This window comes from Sebastes fasciatus, chromosome 7, assembly GCF_043250625.1.
Source record: "Sebastes fasciatus isolate fSebFas1 chromosome 7, fSebFas1.pri, whole genome shotgun sequence".
Lineage (NCBI taxonomy): Eukaryota > Metazoa > Chordata > Actinopteri > Perciformes > Sebastidae > Sebastes > Sebastes fasciatus.
Genome location: NC_133801.1, coordinates 23,342,146 through 23,358,953, shown reverse-complemented (window position 1 = coordinate 23,358,953; position 16,808 = coordinate 23,342,146). Strand labels below are relative to the sequence as shown.

At 40.7% G+C, this 16,808-nt stretch overlaps 1 protein-coding gene across 1 annotated transcript; it reads left to right on the top strand.

Moving 5' to 3' along the window:
* The first annotated feature begins 1,460 nt into the window (after positions 1 to 1,460).
* Positions 1,461 to 7,729, top strand: LOC141770811 (zona pellucida-like domain-containing protein 1). Its single transcript, XM_074640657.1, has 10 exons — positions 1,461 to 1,557; positions 1,980 to 2,200; positions 2,562 to 2,746; positions 2,846 to 2,918; positions 3,041 to 3,138; positions 4,456 to 4,536; positions 4,849 to 5,017; positions 5,107 to 5,212; positions 6,185 to 6,205; positions 6,362 to 7,729. Exons 1-10 carry the CDS (start codon positions 1,461 to 1,463, stop codon positions 6,484 to 6,486), a joined length of 1,176 nt encoding a protein of 391 aa, XP_074496758.1. The 3' UTR covers positions 6,487 to 7,729.
* The last annotated feature ends 9,079 nt before the right edge of the window (positions 7,730 to 16,808 follow it).

Genomic DNA, 16,808 nt, shown 5'->3' with positions numbered 1-16,808 from the left:
CAGAGCTCATTTGATGACTGCCAGAATTAATCTTTCAATTTTTCGCCGTATTGATTTTCTTTTCCGATGACCTATATAAATGTCTGTTGGCGGCAGTTGCATCTCACGTGTCTGACTCCGCGGCTGTTTTCGTGACCTGCACGGCTCTGCTGCATTCACCGCTCTTTATCACTCTAATCCTTCATTTCAACAGCCATTTTGTGATGTATTCATCGTCCACAATGGCCACAGATAACTGAAATGAGAGGAATAAATGCTATCATCCCCCCCTCTCAGTTTACTACCAGCGATAATTGATTCCTCCTCCCGAAATGGAAATGAAGCTGGGATTTGGCTTTGAATGCTGAAGCCAAGTTCAGGCGAGTCAAGACCAAAGAAAATGTATTATTCAAAGACGTGAGGAATATATATATGAAGGTGTGTGTGGGTGAGAGGACAGAAGGACTCATGTTTAGGTGCAGATGTCGTGACAATAATAACGTGTCCTGTATTCGATCGTGTGGACAAAACGAAGACGCCCATCCTTCAACTTGACCCCAATCAGAGCTTTCTCTTCCCAGGTGGCTCACCTGACAAGATCGGGTTTCCAACTGTCCTCTTCAATCAGTCAAACCTCAACATTAATCTAATAAATTAATAAATGATGTCTAAATGTAGGGGAATGTCTACTCTTTGAACACAAATATTCGTAACGTAAATGCTATTCACACTTCAAAAAATAAGAAATTCACAAGGTACTTGATAGGAACCTGATAAATGTGAGTCACATTGTCAGTCTGAGTAACATGTTTGTTGATGATCACGAAATTATGAGCATCAAAAGCCATCGTATAAAAGGTCTTTTGTGCCAATTCGTCACATTAAGGGTCATCCAGGATACATTAATCCACCAAACACCTCAGAAGACAACAGGTCCTCTTCTCTCTATTATGCGTGAGGCCCCAGGTGAATAGAAACCATACATACTTTTACTTGATTATGTTTCATATTAGCAGGCGAAGGGGGCTGCATTTCCCACACAAAGTCACAAAGACATATATGGACATTGTTTAGGCATGTAACTTTGAAGGGGACTGTGTTGGGTTTCATCATTTGCCTCCAGGAGAGGACCTCAGCCAGGATTGTTTACGCAAACTGAAGCAGCCCCACCAAAATGGCATTGACCCCGTTTCCATCCAATCCCAAAACAGCATTGTGACCACACGACGGTCACGCTCACCATATATAAAACAGTCCACTGCTCTCTTATCCTAAACCTACAAAGAGACTGAGGAGGTAATACCCAAGAGGCAAGCAACGTTTCCTTGATTGGCAGCTCTGGATTAAGCATCTAAATGTGGACCTATATTGTTTAAAACGGCCTCACTGGACTTCTGCATTGTGCTGGATTCATTAGGATTTTTCTGTGTGTGACGTCTGTGTGTTTGCCTCAGCTTTTTCACAGAGGGCAGAGCAGTGAGATGGCTTTATTCAGCGTCCTCATCCTGACCTCCTTGTGTATTGCGGGCCGAGAGGCCCTCAGCATATCTGACTGCGGAGCGCTTGCCAGAAGACCAGGTACGATGAGCGTGACCTTCAATCTCACTTATTTGTTTTGGATTGAAGGGGTCATATAGATTAGTTCAAATGTAGACCTCTGGGGATGCCGTATTGATTTTAGTTCACTCCAGATATTTAATTACCACACTTGAAAGAGTGTTAATTGCACTGGTGTTTACAGAAGAAACATAGATGTTGAAACAATAATGAAATATTTATGATCTTATTTACTGTGCAACTGTTTATTTCATATATATTTGGGATTTTAAAATGTATTTTTAATATGAAATTGCAAGCTTTTCTATATTTGTCCATCCATTGACTATAATTTTCACAACAAAGTTCTTCCATCTGAATGTTGCATGCTGAATAGCAGTTTGGATGAGCACGATTCCATTAAATTATTATTAAAATGAATCAATAACGATGTCATTTATCAGAATACACTGATATCGCCGTGGTGTGCGGCACATCTGCCATCAAACTGGCGATTCAAATCTGCCCGGTTGTCTACACCGGATACAACGCGAGCTTGCTGATCCTCAATCACATCCGGGACAATGTGGACTGTCAGGGGACGCTGGACAGCTCGGTGACACCTCCTGTGCTGAGGTTCAGCTTCCCCATCAGACAGGGAAACGCCTGCGGGAGCAACTTCTTGGTGAGTATGGCATCAATGAAATGTCCTGATTTGGAGTCATGAGGGATGGTGGTGATGTGACTTGTCAACCTTTAGCTGAGGAGAGCAGATTTAGGAAGTTGAAAGGGTATCTGAGTGTTGTGTTTTGTGCAAGAAGAAGTGAAAAAGAGGGTCGAAATGAGAGGATTTCAGTCGCTTTTGACTTAATTTAACACAGACACATGCAATCCCACAACTCTCCTTTTTCTGAGGAGAATGAGAAAGTTGTTCCACTTTCTCGCTGTGATTTCATCACCGCCGCCTGCTGTGCCAGAGACATTGGCCAGCATTTATTTTTAAGCATTTCTTAAATAATCATGCCTTCCATTAAATAATTCCTCAGACCACGAGCGCGCCAGGGACAGGCATATTCTCCGACTTCTCTGACATCCAGAAGGTCAACGTCAGCGGGGTGGTCCGGTCCTTCGACACCACCACCGGGACGATCACCTACAACGCAGAGCTCAAGTACTACTATTCATGTGCTTACCCACTGGAGTATCTCGTCAACAACACCCAGGCGGAAGTGTAAGTGCACAGTTAGAATATGTGGGTTAAGAAATACATTAACACTTCTAACATTTCACTTGTGTGCCGAGTGTGATCTCATTCCTTTCTTCCTCGTAGGTCATCCTCCTCCATTGCGTTGAGGGACAAGAATGGGAGCTTCATCAGCACCCTCAGCATGGCTTTGTACCAGGTGCCACCATACACCTTTCACACCAACTACACCTGTCCTCATTTCCGCCTGGATCCGACGTAAACTGATTAATCTTACGTAAGAGCTTGTATAAGGTTTTGTACCCTCTCTTCCTTTGCCAGGATAAAAGTTACACCAAACCCCTCGTCCTGCCAGATCTGGGCGTGGAACTGAGAACAGACATCTTCGTGCAGGTGGTTGCATCCAACCTGACATCACAGTAAGAACCATTAACATTATACATGACACCTGCAGCTTCTTCTCTGTCTGGTTCAGACCTGGACCTATATTTATTAAACTTCTAAGGGCTACACTTAAGTAAAGGTGGAAAGAAAATAAGTACATTTACTTAAGTACAATTTTGAGATACTTTACTTTACGCTTCTTTGCACTTCTACTCCACTACTTTTCCGGGGCGAAATGTTTTACTTTGCACTCACCTACATTTATCTGACAACTAGTTACTTTTCAGATTAAGATTGTATGTAAAAAAAACAAAAACAAAAACAAAATGCATTATTAAAGGACCAGCTGTGAACCAGATGTTCCCAAGATTTTGGAGTTGTGGATTTACCCTATTTACCCTGTTATCTGCCATATTGCTCATTAAAAAAAAGTATCCTTATATTTTACTTAGTTCTGAAAAATATGATTTTAATTCAAAAGAAATGTATATTTTATTTGTGTGGAATCCTCAATACCTCCATTACCAATTAAGATGTCAAATGAACAACAACATAACAACAATAAGAAGAAGAAACTGGCTGAAATGGAAACAAAAAGAAAACCAAATTGAAGCAGGAAAGAAATTAGAGAAATCATAAGGAGAGTTCAGTAACACATTTACAAGTGCGGACTTTTTGTAAATGCCAAAAGTGATTGTAAACAAAATCAATGGCAGCTTTATTCTCGTTGTTTGAGCAACTGAAAAATAATAGGCTAAAACTATCTTATTCTGAGTTGTACATATTGCTTCAGTTATGACCAATGACACTTTTTTACATTCACTCCAAAACACATCTCAGTAGGAGTGTGCTCACTTCTGTCGCTGTACTGCAGTCATCTGGGATCTACTCTTAACCCTCTGAGACCAACGGGATAGCGGGGGATCCCAAACGACTTTACTGTCTTTCAGAGGCTGTAGCAGGTTCAGTTTTAGAGAGAGCTATAGAGTGAAGATACAGATATCATATGACACTAAAGAATCCATTGGCACCAACCATGTCATGCTAGTTTGTCAGGAAGGAGGCTAAATAACGCTCCAGAGTTATGTTAGTTTTGGCAAGAAAAAACTGGCATGGCCATTTTCAAAGGGGTCCCTTGACCTCTGACCTCAAGATATGTGAATGAAAATGGGTTCTATGGGTACCCAGGAGTCTCCCCTTCACTGAAATGCCCACTTTATGATAATCACATGCAGTTTGGAGTAAAAACCATGCCCTCTCCAACTGTGTCTTGTTAGATTGTAAATGTGAGGATTCCACCTGTGACCTGGAGTCTCTGACTCGGTGCTGTGGACCTTATTCTTTCTCCACAGGTACTTTGTTCTTCTGGACCAGTGCTACGCCTCGGTGAATCCGCAGCCCTTCAACTCCACCATCTTTAACCTGTTTGTCTTGTAAGTCCCTAAAAATATTCTGTAAAGAAAGTATTAAGCCTCCTACTTTTTGTAACTTTCGAATTTCTTCCAGTCCTTAAAGGCTTTATAATGGGATCTGTCTCTCGGCCCAGCAGTTTACATTTAAACTTTTACACATATCTACAGGTTTTCCTCTCTTCCTCGCAATAAGTGCACCGCAGCTACCTCTAAATCCAAAGGGAGCCCTCGTCTTGATTTCATCTCCCTTCCTTTCTATCATTAATACACTGCCTGTATGTATCCGTGTGATGTGCAAATGGGGCACTTGTGAGGTTCGCCTTCTATTGAAAGGTGCTCCGTAGATCAGCTCACCACCATGCTGGAGAACGGGGATAGCCAAAAGGCACGCTTCTTCTTCCAGGCGTTCCGCTTCATCGAGCAGCAGAATGAGACCATCTCCACCTACTATCTGCACTGCATCACTCGACTCTGCAAGCGCAGCACCTGCAGCACCTTCAAGGTGGGGAGGCGCTGCTTGCATTTCAATCAGAAATCTCCAATTCCTGCCGGATCACAAGCTCATGTCTCTCCATCTGGTTTGATCCACAGAAATGCAACAACAGGAAGAGGAGGAGCATGGGGTCCATGGTTGTCCAGGAGAGCATCACTGAGCCGTCTGTGCTCACAGTAGCTATAAAGACCAAGACTGAGAACTGTATGTCCCCCCATGTGTCTTTCTTAAATACGCTTATTCGCCTTCTTGCTGAGAGTTAGATGTGAAGATTGACACCACTCTCAAGTGTGTAGACTAAATATGAAGCTATAGCCTGCAGCCAGTTAGTTTAGCATAACAACTGGAAACAGCTCTGTCCAAATTGGTAACATCTACCAGGACTTCTAAAGCAAACAAAGAAAGTGTAAAACTAATTCCTGGCCGGGTGCAGTGACATCCTGGAGTTTTGTTTACACCCCGAGGTTGTCAGGCAGTCACTGCTCCCAGCACATAATCCCACATGGAAACCACAACATGTTGTTTTGACACAGATTCTTTTTACGGATTAAACAAACAAGATTTAATATGTTAAGTAGTGAACATTAAAGGTGCTGATGGATTTTTTTTTTTTTTACTTTGGACACAGGCAGGCTAGATGTTTACCCTTGTTTCCAAACTTTATGCTAAGCTAAGCTAATTTAGTTTAGCATAGCTTCATATTTAGCTTATTTTTTTAATCTAACTCCTGCAAGAAAGCGAATAAGCAACATTGTCTGATACTTTCCTTATATGTGACAAACTATGCTTTTATAAAAAGGGCTAAAATAGAGAAAAAGAACACAGAATATAGAATAAAATGCAGAAAAAATATATATATACATACATATTATACAAGAACATGTTGCGTCTCCTAGGCTACGTCACAAACATTGATTAAAAAGTTTAAATTAATCACATTAATGACCCCAAAAAGTTATGATCGAAACTACTAGACACTAAAAACTATTACATAGGGAAAAATGTAAATAGAAAAAATAGTTTGACTCCAGTCCAGTCCCTGTAAAAGTGTCTGTTTTTGGCACATCACAACTCTCTGTCCCTCTAGTAATTTAATTTATTATCCCCAATATTTTGGCAAATATAAGAATTCCCCCGTGATGAGATACTGACTCTTCCTGTCTGTCTGTCTTGCAGCAATTCAATCCAAAGAAGAGGGTAAGTATGTTATTTATTAACTTGACTGCCATGAGAACAGCCTTTCACAAAGATTCTACTAATTCAATTTCCTCCAGAAATGAAAAGCAGCATAATGTATTCTGTTGTCTGCTGGACAAGAGCATCCCCATAATGTCACTCTCATTTTGTACGCAGCGCTGTCTGATGGCAAGGGCGCGTCCGTTGGCCTGGGGATCGCCGTGGCCGTCCTCGTCGTGACGGGGGTTGCAGCCATTTTGATGGCGGCGACTTTTTATCGAAAGCTGAAGCGGCTAAGCTAGCAGCGGCTCACAATGTTAATGAACGGAGGTCAGCGCAGGCTAAATGACATAATGAGTTTGACAGGGTGACATTCACATTCACTGGTGGAGGTGCATAATGCATGTATGTAGGACTCTGCTCTGTACTGAATCAAACTATTGATTGGAGCACTTAATGCTTCTTTCCAATCCTTCACAGGCTGTTAGACATTATGGAGGGAGAAGTCTGAGTAATGCACCTATCATGATGCACTGCATGGTGTAAAGGGAAGAAAGAAAGAAATTCAGTTGTCATCTTAAAGGAATAGTTCGACATTTTGGGGAAATACACTTATTTGCTTTCTCCAGGAAGTTACTGGTAGATAGTCTGGGACATAACTGGCGAATTCTCAATTTTACACTTTGTTTTTTCTGTGAATTAAACCAACAACATGTAACGTGTTATTTGGGGAGCTTTAGAGGTGCTTTGTTAGAACCAGGCTAGCTGCTTCCCTCTGTTTCCAGTGTTTATGCTAAGCTAAGCTACATGTTTTCATACATGAGAGTGCATCAATCTCATCTAACTCCAAGACGAGCGAATAAGCGTATTTTCCATAATGTCGAATTATTCCTTTAATTTACAGCCGAAGTCAAAGAAAAAAAAAATGAAGGCGATGAATTTTAATTATTACACTTTTTGGTTTATTCTCAGTTAGTAAATATTTTTTGATTCAAGTACTCTGACTTCTTGTTTATAAATGAATATCTACATCTGTATATGAATCATGAACATGACTGATACAGACAGTGGATTGCACACCTTGTAACAATCTCTAATGGACTTTTGATGGTTTTACAAGCCAGAGCTGACATGTTGCATGTTATGTGTAGTTAATTAAATTCTAGATGCAAAATGAGTTGCCCTTCAGTCCGTTGGTCATACAGACACAGATTCATTTAAATAATCCAACGGCTTCACTTGAAATGCAACGATACCAAGAGAATGAGTGGGTGAATTTAGTTATTTATTTGATTGTTTGAATGATGCATTCAAGCCTGCATCATATCAGGGGAATTGACTTAGTTGTAATGCTTGTAATAATGTATAATCCTCTGTGGCAACTGTTCTGAGAAAGTTTATATTTCCACAAAGTGAATGATTGCTGCTGTGTATATTTGTGCCATTTTCCCATGTCTTGCATGTATTATTACTATTAAAGCTCGCAACATATGAAACAAGAGGTCGTGTCTTCAAACAGCTGACGCTCACCTGCAGTCGAGAGTATATACTCTGCAATCCGATGTTTCACAGTCCACATGAAACAATTCCTGACACACAAGAAGGCTTTGGTTATCTTCAGTGCGGTCGATCTGGGAATTTAAAGGAAATGAAAAGGATTAATTCATCAAACTGAGTGTAACTGGCACACCCACTTCTATGCTGTTTTATAACTGGAGGAATGTAGATCGTACAAAAAGTGGAGCTGTTCAATATGAATATTGTGTTTCAAATTCATACTTTCAGGAGTTTCCTTCAGTTTGAGGTTTTGATGTGCTTGGCTTTGGAAGCACAGAGGATAAAAGAAAGTTTGTGTTGAGGTTTGTGTGGAGTGATGTTTTTGTAATGATCCTCCACTAGAGGGTGTCTAATCACCATTTTTTTTCATCTTTGAAGGCTTGTTGAGATTTTCAAGTTAACCTGGCCACACAGAGTGCCATTAATTAAAACACTTTGTGGCGAGTTTAGCACCCAGAAATATCCAAAATACTACCGTAGAACCTCTGATTCAACCAGGATTTGATTATTTTCATTGCTCACAAGTTAAAGCTTATTTCTCTTCATGTCATCTTTCTGAAGGGAAAAGTTCACAAGCTGCCTATATTTCCAGTTTATGTGCGGCAAGATCGATGATTTTCTGAGTGACCCCATGAAAAGCGGGACGTCTCCTCCTGTACACCATAAAAAGAACAAGCAAAGCAATCAGCTGGCTTGACAAACGATCTAATTACGAGTTCCAGTATTGTTAAGTAGGCCATGACAAACTCCATGACAAGACGACCCACTTTGATACGTGAGGGGGATAAATCAGCTGAGCTTGATGGTAGTGCTCCATTAGGACTGCAGTAACTGTATGTTCGGGATAAATCCTCCCCTTTATGAGTTCGCTGTAATTTAATTAAACCAACAGGGATAAACGCATGCTCGGTCGGTCTCTAATGGTGTGGACATTAACCTTTGAATCCAGCTGCTTTGCCCTCTATAACGTTAATAGCTGTGGGGGGAACCAGAGTGAGGAGCAGCTACAAATTTGTAATGCTTATGCAGCTCTTGACGGTGCATATTTTTCTTGTATCTCACCATATTTAAAGTCTACTCATGTTTTGATGCATCTTTGTCGGCAGCCTTTGTATAGCTGCCATCAAAAAGCTGTTTATTTCAGCCTATTATCTGCCAACGCCTGTCTGTGAGGCCGTAACAGTTTGGTCCGGTTTTGTCCTCAGCTGAAAAGAATAATTGTCCTGTCATTGCCATTTGAATTAATATGCATATGAGCCTGTCTGTAGGCTATACATTAGGTTTAGTAGACAGCACAATCATGAAAAATTGATGGACCAGCTGTAATTTTAGGGCTGGCATATGAACATGAAGGCTCATGGAATATGATGACTTTGAACAAACAGTGTCAGAGTCGTGCTAATGGGCTGATGTGATGTGCTAATGTGGTAAAAAAAAGAAAGAAAAAAATGGGTTCGAGGCAGGTAAATGTGAAAAACTTAACAAAGGTAGGACTCTGCTGGACTGCTGAGCAGGCGAAGTCACGCTGGAAGGTCCAACTGTTCCATTAACCTTTTGTAATGAGACAGCGATGCTGGGAAACTGTGGGCAAAGTGTAATGTCATGTTCACATCATATCAGGGGAAGCAGAAGAAGAACGAACAGGACACCATTTCTTTGCTACATCCTGTACGTGTTTAGGGGAATACTTCAACAATTTAGGAAATACTATTATTTGGTTTCCAGATGAGAAGATACTGTCATATCTGTTAGCTGAACTATTGGTTAAACTAAAGCCACTGTTTATTTTAGCTTAGCATTAAGACTGGAACCAGTGGAAACAACTAACCTGACTTTGTCTTGACCTCTAAAGGTCACTAATTAATCTCATTTGACTATTTCTTGAAATAGTCTGGCAAACAACCCACATTGAACCACAAAAAAAAATTAGTTTTTTCACTTCTTGCTATGTTTTAGAGGTGCTGAGGTGGATTTTGTTACCTTTGGACAGAGCCATGCTATTTCCCTATTTCCACTAAGCTAAGATAACCCATTGCTCCAGGTCAGCGGTTAGCTTCAGCTAACGGACAGATATGACAGTGTACTATCTTCTTTAACTCTCTGCAAAAAAAGCAAATAAGTTATTTAGCAAGCTTTAGAGATGGTGCTAGTGTTGTTGCCTGTTGGGCTTGAGTGTGCCATGTTGTGATTTTTGAGCATATTTTGTTATGCTAAATGCGGTATCATGCGATTAATCGTGATTAAATATTGTAATCGATTGATACTTATCAGTCAAGAAATAAGTACATTCCCCAAAATGTCAGGTTATTCCTACTTTGCCCACATTCGATAATCCAAAGTGGAGGATACGACTGGAGCCTGCAGAAATTACAAATCATATCTGTGGTTTCAACAAAGACTGGACAAGGATTCACCGGTCAGCAGCTGGTGTTTGTGGGATATAATAAGAATGCAGCATATGCCCAAGTGTAGGTAGCTACAGCATCAGTGCCGACAGGGTATGTGCGAGTTACTGTTGGTCCAATTAGTGTTGAGAGTGTGAGTGAACAGGGGTGAAAGTACAACACCAGAACATACTGTTGAGCCTTCGGGGGGTGTTGTGGGATAAATTCAACAAAGCCTGCTGGTGCCCGCTTGACCGTAAACGTGTTACAAGGGAAGATTATTTCCAATCACTGCAAAATGTAAGACAAAAAGAGTAATCAAAGCAAGAGAGGGAAGTCTGAGTCCATCATGAAGACAGCTTGATTGGCATGTAGCTTGAAGCGTAATGTGTGATGTGTGAATATCAGAGCTTGAGCCTCTGATTAGCATTCATTTTGAAAAATAAGCCGTGGAGAAAAAGTTGACTTGTATAATTTAGGGGATTGAGAGTAAACTTGGAGCCAATCAGATTCCAGAGAGTTCAGTCCAGTTAGACACCAACAATGAAATTAGTTGTGAGAAAACATTCGAATGAGAGCAAGAGTCACTATTTTTAAAATCAGTACCAAAATACTTTTTTCGAAACATGTTTTAATTTGTGGATTTGACAAGCTCATTGGCTCTAAATCAGGAACTCTGATTGCCAAAATGAGCAGGGGAATTTGGCAATGACTCAAAGTGCTGATGATTGTTCATCTGAGCAATACATGTAGAATTTAGTCAGATTTCATTTGAGTTATCTTTGATGCCTCTGAATTTTTGACAACTATTTTTTAACCTGCGAAACTAAATATCATATACAAACTCTGATTACCTCATGTTCATCTTCTGACCAGACATGTGGGCTATAAAGAGCTGTATTGTCAACTAAAACAATTTTACGTAAAACATTTAAATCATAAGTCTTTTATTAGACTATTCCATATTTTTCTTGTTGTAAACAAATCCCACAAAAGACCAAAACCAACAATAAATAAAATATAAGCATTGTCACTGTAGCCAAAGCCTGATAGCTTATTCCTCAGTGCCACAGGCCATAAATATTAAAAACACATCAATGAGCCACACTGTTGCACTGGTTGACATATTCCTTCATTACTATGAACACACACTCCGTAGTTTATTTTGAGTCAATCCCACACACACCGTCCTGCTGCTGTAAATACTTATTACTGCCCCAAATGTGTAATAATCCACGGCTAAAAATAGTCCCCAACAAATACACTTTACTATTTACTCCTGTTGTCTTCAGTTGGAACCACTGTGCTTGAGGCTGAGTGCCACATACAGGTTGGGGAAGTTGGAAAGAATTGAGAGACAGACTAACTCGCTGTTGGTTTTGGTCTTATCATGGGATTGGTTTGGAACAGCCATATCCTTTAATATTTAAACCTGCATTAACAGAGTTTTTGGCCACTTGGGGGCATTGCAACAAGCTGTAAACCAGGGCTGTCAAAGTTAACGCGTTAAAGCAAATTCATTTTAACGCCACTAATTTCTTTAACACATTAACGCAATCGATCTTTCGCAGGTTGTAGCAGGCTCAGTTTTAAAACCACAGTGAAGATACTGGTAAATTAAACTAAAAAACCTAAGGTATCCATTGGTACCAACCATGTCATACTAGCTTGTCGTGAAGGAGGCTAAATAATGCTCCGAACTTACGCAAAATTTTGGCAAAGGAAAAACGGACCTGGCCATTTTCAAAGGGGTCCCTTGATCTCTGACCTCCAGATATGTGAATGAAAATGGGTTATATGGGTACCCACGAGTCTCTCCTTTACAGACATGCCCACTTTATGATAATCACATGCAGTTTGGGGCAAGTCATAGTCAAGTCAACACACTGACACACTGACAGCTGTTTTTGCCTGTTGGGCTGCAGTTTGCCATGTTATGATTGGAGCATATTGTTTATTCTAAATGCAGTACCTATGAGGGTTTCTGGACAACATTTGTCATTATTTTGTGTTGTTAATTAATTTCCAATAATAAATATATACATACATTTGCATAAATCAAGCATATTTGTCCACTCCCATGTTGATAAGAGTATTAAATACTTTACAAATCCTCCCTTTAAGGTACATTTTGAACAGATGAAAAATGTGCGATTTATTTGCAATTGTAGCAATATTTTAGCCCTACTGTAAACAAAACACTGACATCCAATATTCACTCTCTTTTTATCTCTGTTTTTGGTCTCCACCCACTGCTGAGGGAAATATTTGGCTCTTCAGCTGCTAAATGCTCCACAAAGTTCACCAACTAGTCCTTTAATTTTTCTGTCTGCCGTTTAGTGCTGGACAGGTAACGTACAGTGGGTTTATCAAAACTTTTTTCTGAAAACAGCCACTATACTGCAGATGAAAACAATGCTGATGAGAGCGGTGAGAGTTAACCAAACCAGTAAAGTAGCGAGCTGTAAAACTAAAACATTTAGCTGAAAGATGCTAAAATAGAGCTGAGGGAAACTGCAGAGTAGGGTAATGATTCTCTGATCTGGTCATTTGATCCATCTCACTATACTGTTGACTATATCTTTAGCACCTGATTACACAACTCATCAGGTAAAATAACAAGACGGTGCAGGTCTTAGGTACGCTGACAGGACAAACAGATTTGAGGTTTTGGTCTTTATGCAAACTTTAGCCAGAATAAAGACAGCTAAAATGTCAAATCCCTCCAAACGGGGGAATAATCCCATTCTGGATGAGCAGCTCCAGTCCTTCTCTCTACCTGCTGTTAAAATCCTCTCAAAGGTTTTTTCAGGACTTCTAGATTATCAGAGTATGCATCCCTTACACCTGGATGAGTACAACACAACTCACTGGAATTTCTCCAAGAAGAGCTGGCCACCCATGAGGAAAGTATTAAGTGTCGTCTGTGCCCGATGCACTCCAGACTCCCTGAAAGCAAATTCTCTCTGCAAGTTCAGTTTAGTCGACTTTAAAGCTCTCTGAGAGAGAGAGAAGCCATTATCCATTATTTCCTTCCTCTCAGAATCATGGCAATTTATATTCAGGATCATTTCATTGCCTGCATTTGGATATTCCTTTGTTGTGGCTTGAATACATTGCCTGAAAAGTGAAAAAGGCCAGCATCACCTTGTCCCACTTCATCTTAACTTATTTGTCAAGCTGTCCATCATCCTTTCAACAGGGGGCTACTTGTTAATGATTGATGCAGCACCTCTTAATGTGATGGATGAATCTCCTGCTGCAGGATGGGACGGGGGTGAGTCACACACCCGTTCTCCCCTCCCCCCGCCACTCACCACTACTCTCCATGTAGGGGAGACACACGCCTTGTGTCCATCGATGGAGGAACAAAGCCGCGTTCAATTTAAGCCCCATCAATAATGTACAGCTGAGGAGGCCTTTTGCTAAAGGAGCCCTGTAAAAGCTGCGGCATTGTTGCGGTATAGAAATGGGTCTTGACTGGTTTATTTTCTCTGGATCTTTACACTGAGTCATGTATGGTGTCATCGTTTTATTCATAGTTGCATGGCAGAGGCACTGTGATGTCTGAGAGCCCTCTTGAGTTGCTTTGTTTCTCGGGAGGCTGCAGCCCTGGCGCTGGAGAATATGTCAAAAGCAAGATAAGAAGAATGCCATAGTTTTTTTGATTTATCACCCATGTCATACATTCACACACACACTGTCTATAAAAATGTTTTTTGCTTTAAGTAGAAGTCGGACTGAAGCAGAAGCGTGTATAAAATCTGACATTTTGAGAGTTTGTTTTTTATATATTCATATAAAAAACACTTTAAAGACACAGCACGCTAGGAGAGAGGAAGGGATAATAAAGAAAGAAAAGACGTAGAATATGCAGCAATCATTAAACTATCTAGATACATTATAAAACAAACTCACAGGAGCTATAAAAATAAGACTTAAATTGACAAAATAAGATTTTGACTTCAGGTCGCCCCACGTGAGAGTCTCAGGCTACACACAATATCTAATGGGTAGTTAAAAGGTCAGGATCATAGCTTGGGGATAATATCTACCCTAAAATGGAACGTGTCAAGGATTCCGGCAAGATTTTTTCTGTTTAGTGCCACTAAAAATCGTTGCGCAAACATTTTTGCGCAACAGAAAGAGAACAGAAAGCTGCAGTGATATAAATGGGATGTGATGGAAGCAAGACTAACACTTAAGTTTTTGGCAGATAAAAATGCTTTAATGTTTCCCAATTTGGCAGAAGCATGACTCTATAAATGTTTGCATATGCAAAGAAAGCTGTCAGAAAATTTGAAATAAGATTAAGAGTCCACAGCTGTGCAGCTCTGTGAGGCTGTAGCCTGCTGAAGCACTGAGGGGGTTTGAGCTAAATGCTAACATCAGCATGCTCACAATCACAATGCTAACATGCTATAGGCTATCATGTTTACCACTTTCACCATCTTAGTTTGGTGTATTAGCATGCTAACATTAGCTAATCAGCACAAAACACAATCTGCAGCTGGCAGACGTTTTGCAAACTAAAGTATTGGAAAATAAAATTTTTGACCTGGTGGTGGCACTAAAGAGTTTTACTAAATTGATTACAATCCATCCTCTGAGCACCATGGATAGGCTCAGTGCCAAATTTCATGGCAATCCATCCAATAGTTGTTGCGATATTTCAGTGGTGGACCGACTAACTGACGCTGTCGTTCCTAGAGCCGTTAGTGTGGCCAAAAATGGGAGACAACATTTTATATTATTGAAAAATATATTATATTATATTATTGTGTACTATAAGGAGGAGCTCACATTTGTATGTATTAAGCCGTGACATTCAATTTTGAAGGTCATGAAGAGAAGGCGAGTTTCAACTATGTCTCCATTACTTGGAACAGAAGATACAGTTGTATCATCTGCATAAGAGTTGAAGGTGAGATTATGTCTTTGAGTTAAAGTGGCCCGAGGAAAACAGAAATGGACCTAAAGGGGAAAGCTGCAAAAACTTTTTAACTGCAGAGGATCTACAAGAGAAAGTCAAACTGCTTTAAACTGTTTCATGGCAGTGCAGTATTTGAGCCTGTCAGGGAGAATCCCATGATCAGTGTAGTGATGAGCACAAATGAACGAACGAATCTCTTTGAACGACACATTTTAGCGCCTGATACGTATCGAGTCAGCCTGTCGAGCGGACTGCGTGCTCATGATACCCGACTTTTCCCACTCGCCCACTCGCTGTTATTGTAAAGTACTGCTCGCGCTGTTTGCTACGGTGGTGTATTTGCTCAAAACATAGGAAGCGGCGTACACGGACCCAGCGGCAATGAATGAACAAGCGAGGACCGATTGAATTGGACTCGAGTAGAGTGTCACTGAGAAACTGACGCTATATTTTGCAAAAAGCATCAAAACTCGAAAGGTTCGATGCATTTACATGTATCAACGCAAAGGAATTGATTCTGTGAAAGGAGTCAGTCTGTACATCACATGATCAGTGTTGTTAAAGCCACAGAGAGGTCTAGGATCAAAGGATCAAAACAGATGTTTTTCTTCTGTCGGTTACTAAAAGTCGGCCATTTAGACCTCAGATAACAGTGAGTTTGAAAGCCAGACTGAGACTTCTCAAACAGATTATTTCTATTCCTGAATGCAATTAGCTGATTAGCAATAATTATTTCAAGGGGCATAAGTGAAGTTGACGCTCCGGCTCCCCAAAGACTGGATAAAGAGCTTCACACTGCTCAGACAATTGAGTGGCGACCTGGAATAAACTCAATAATAGGCATCCTGGTGGCCAAAAGCTGCTGAACATATTTGTTGAATGTCAGTCCACCACTTCTCTCGCTGCATTTCACTATCGAAAAATAATTATTCAAATCCTCACTTCTTTATACCACTGCAAGCTAGAGGCAAACAGCAGTAACACCTGTTCCCATGTAGGAATCTTTAGCCCATTTAACCCTTCTTATAACCCGACACCAATGCGGTGCACAGAGGGCAAGGGGACACGCAGCACTTTACACAAACAACTGCATCCCCTCATACAAGACAAATGCCCTTCGACACCACCGGCTGAGATGGGCAGCTTTGCCCCCAATCCATCTGTGGCCACAGGGGAGCATGTGGGGATCACGGTTCATAATTCATAGAAGGAGCCAGACATACACAGAGAGAGAGAGACAACCCCAGGCAGGCCCTTTTCATTATGCATTGGATCTCTGACTCCAAGTCTCAGAAAGCAAAACGCTGGATGCTCTGTGATTTTTTGAGAGCTGTGAATGTGGGTTATTAGCTTAGTCAGATGTGCACACAGTCACACTCTCTGGGCTGGCAGGATATGCAGAATATACAGTAATTGCATAAATTCCTATGTAAAGTAGACTCCACTTGGCGTTTGCATAGGTCAGTGATTAAACTGGATGAGCTAGAGAACTCCCGGGATGTAAGGCAGTGACAAACAGAACTGCATTAAAGGTTTTGATAAATCCCATTAGTGAAGTCTGACTCCCACTTCTCAGTTAAATCCTGCAGAGCTGCACTCTCAAGAGTTAAGAGAGATGAGAAATGCTAATAGGAGGCTGAGGCCAGAATTTAATTACTCTATTTAAACCAAAGTCATGTCTTAGGTGATGTAAAATGATTGTTTTACATGTTGTCTTAATATCCCATTGTCGCTTTATGCTGATGAGGTG

Bases quoted from the DNA above. Each gene is read 5' to 3' on its own strand.
- LOC141770811 (XM_074640657.1), top strand. From the start codon at position 1,461: ATGGCTTTATTCAGCGTCCTCATCCTGACCTCCTTGTGTATTGCGGGC. The intron at 1,558-1,979 runs GTACGATGAGCG...GTCATTTATCAG, and splicing joins AGCGCTTGCCAGAAGACCAG to AATACACTGATATCGCCGTG. The intron at 2,919-3,040 runs GTGCCACCATAC...TTCCTTTGCCAG, and splicing joins TCAGCATGGCTTTGTACCAG to GATAAAAGTTACACCAAACC.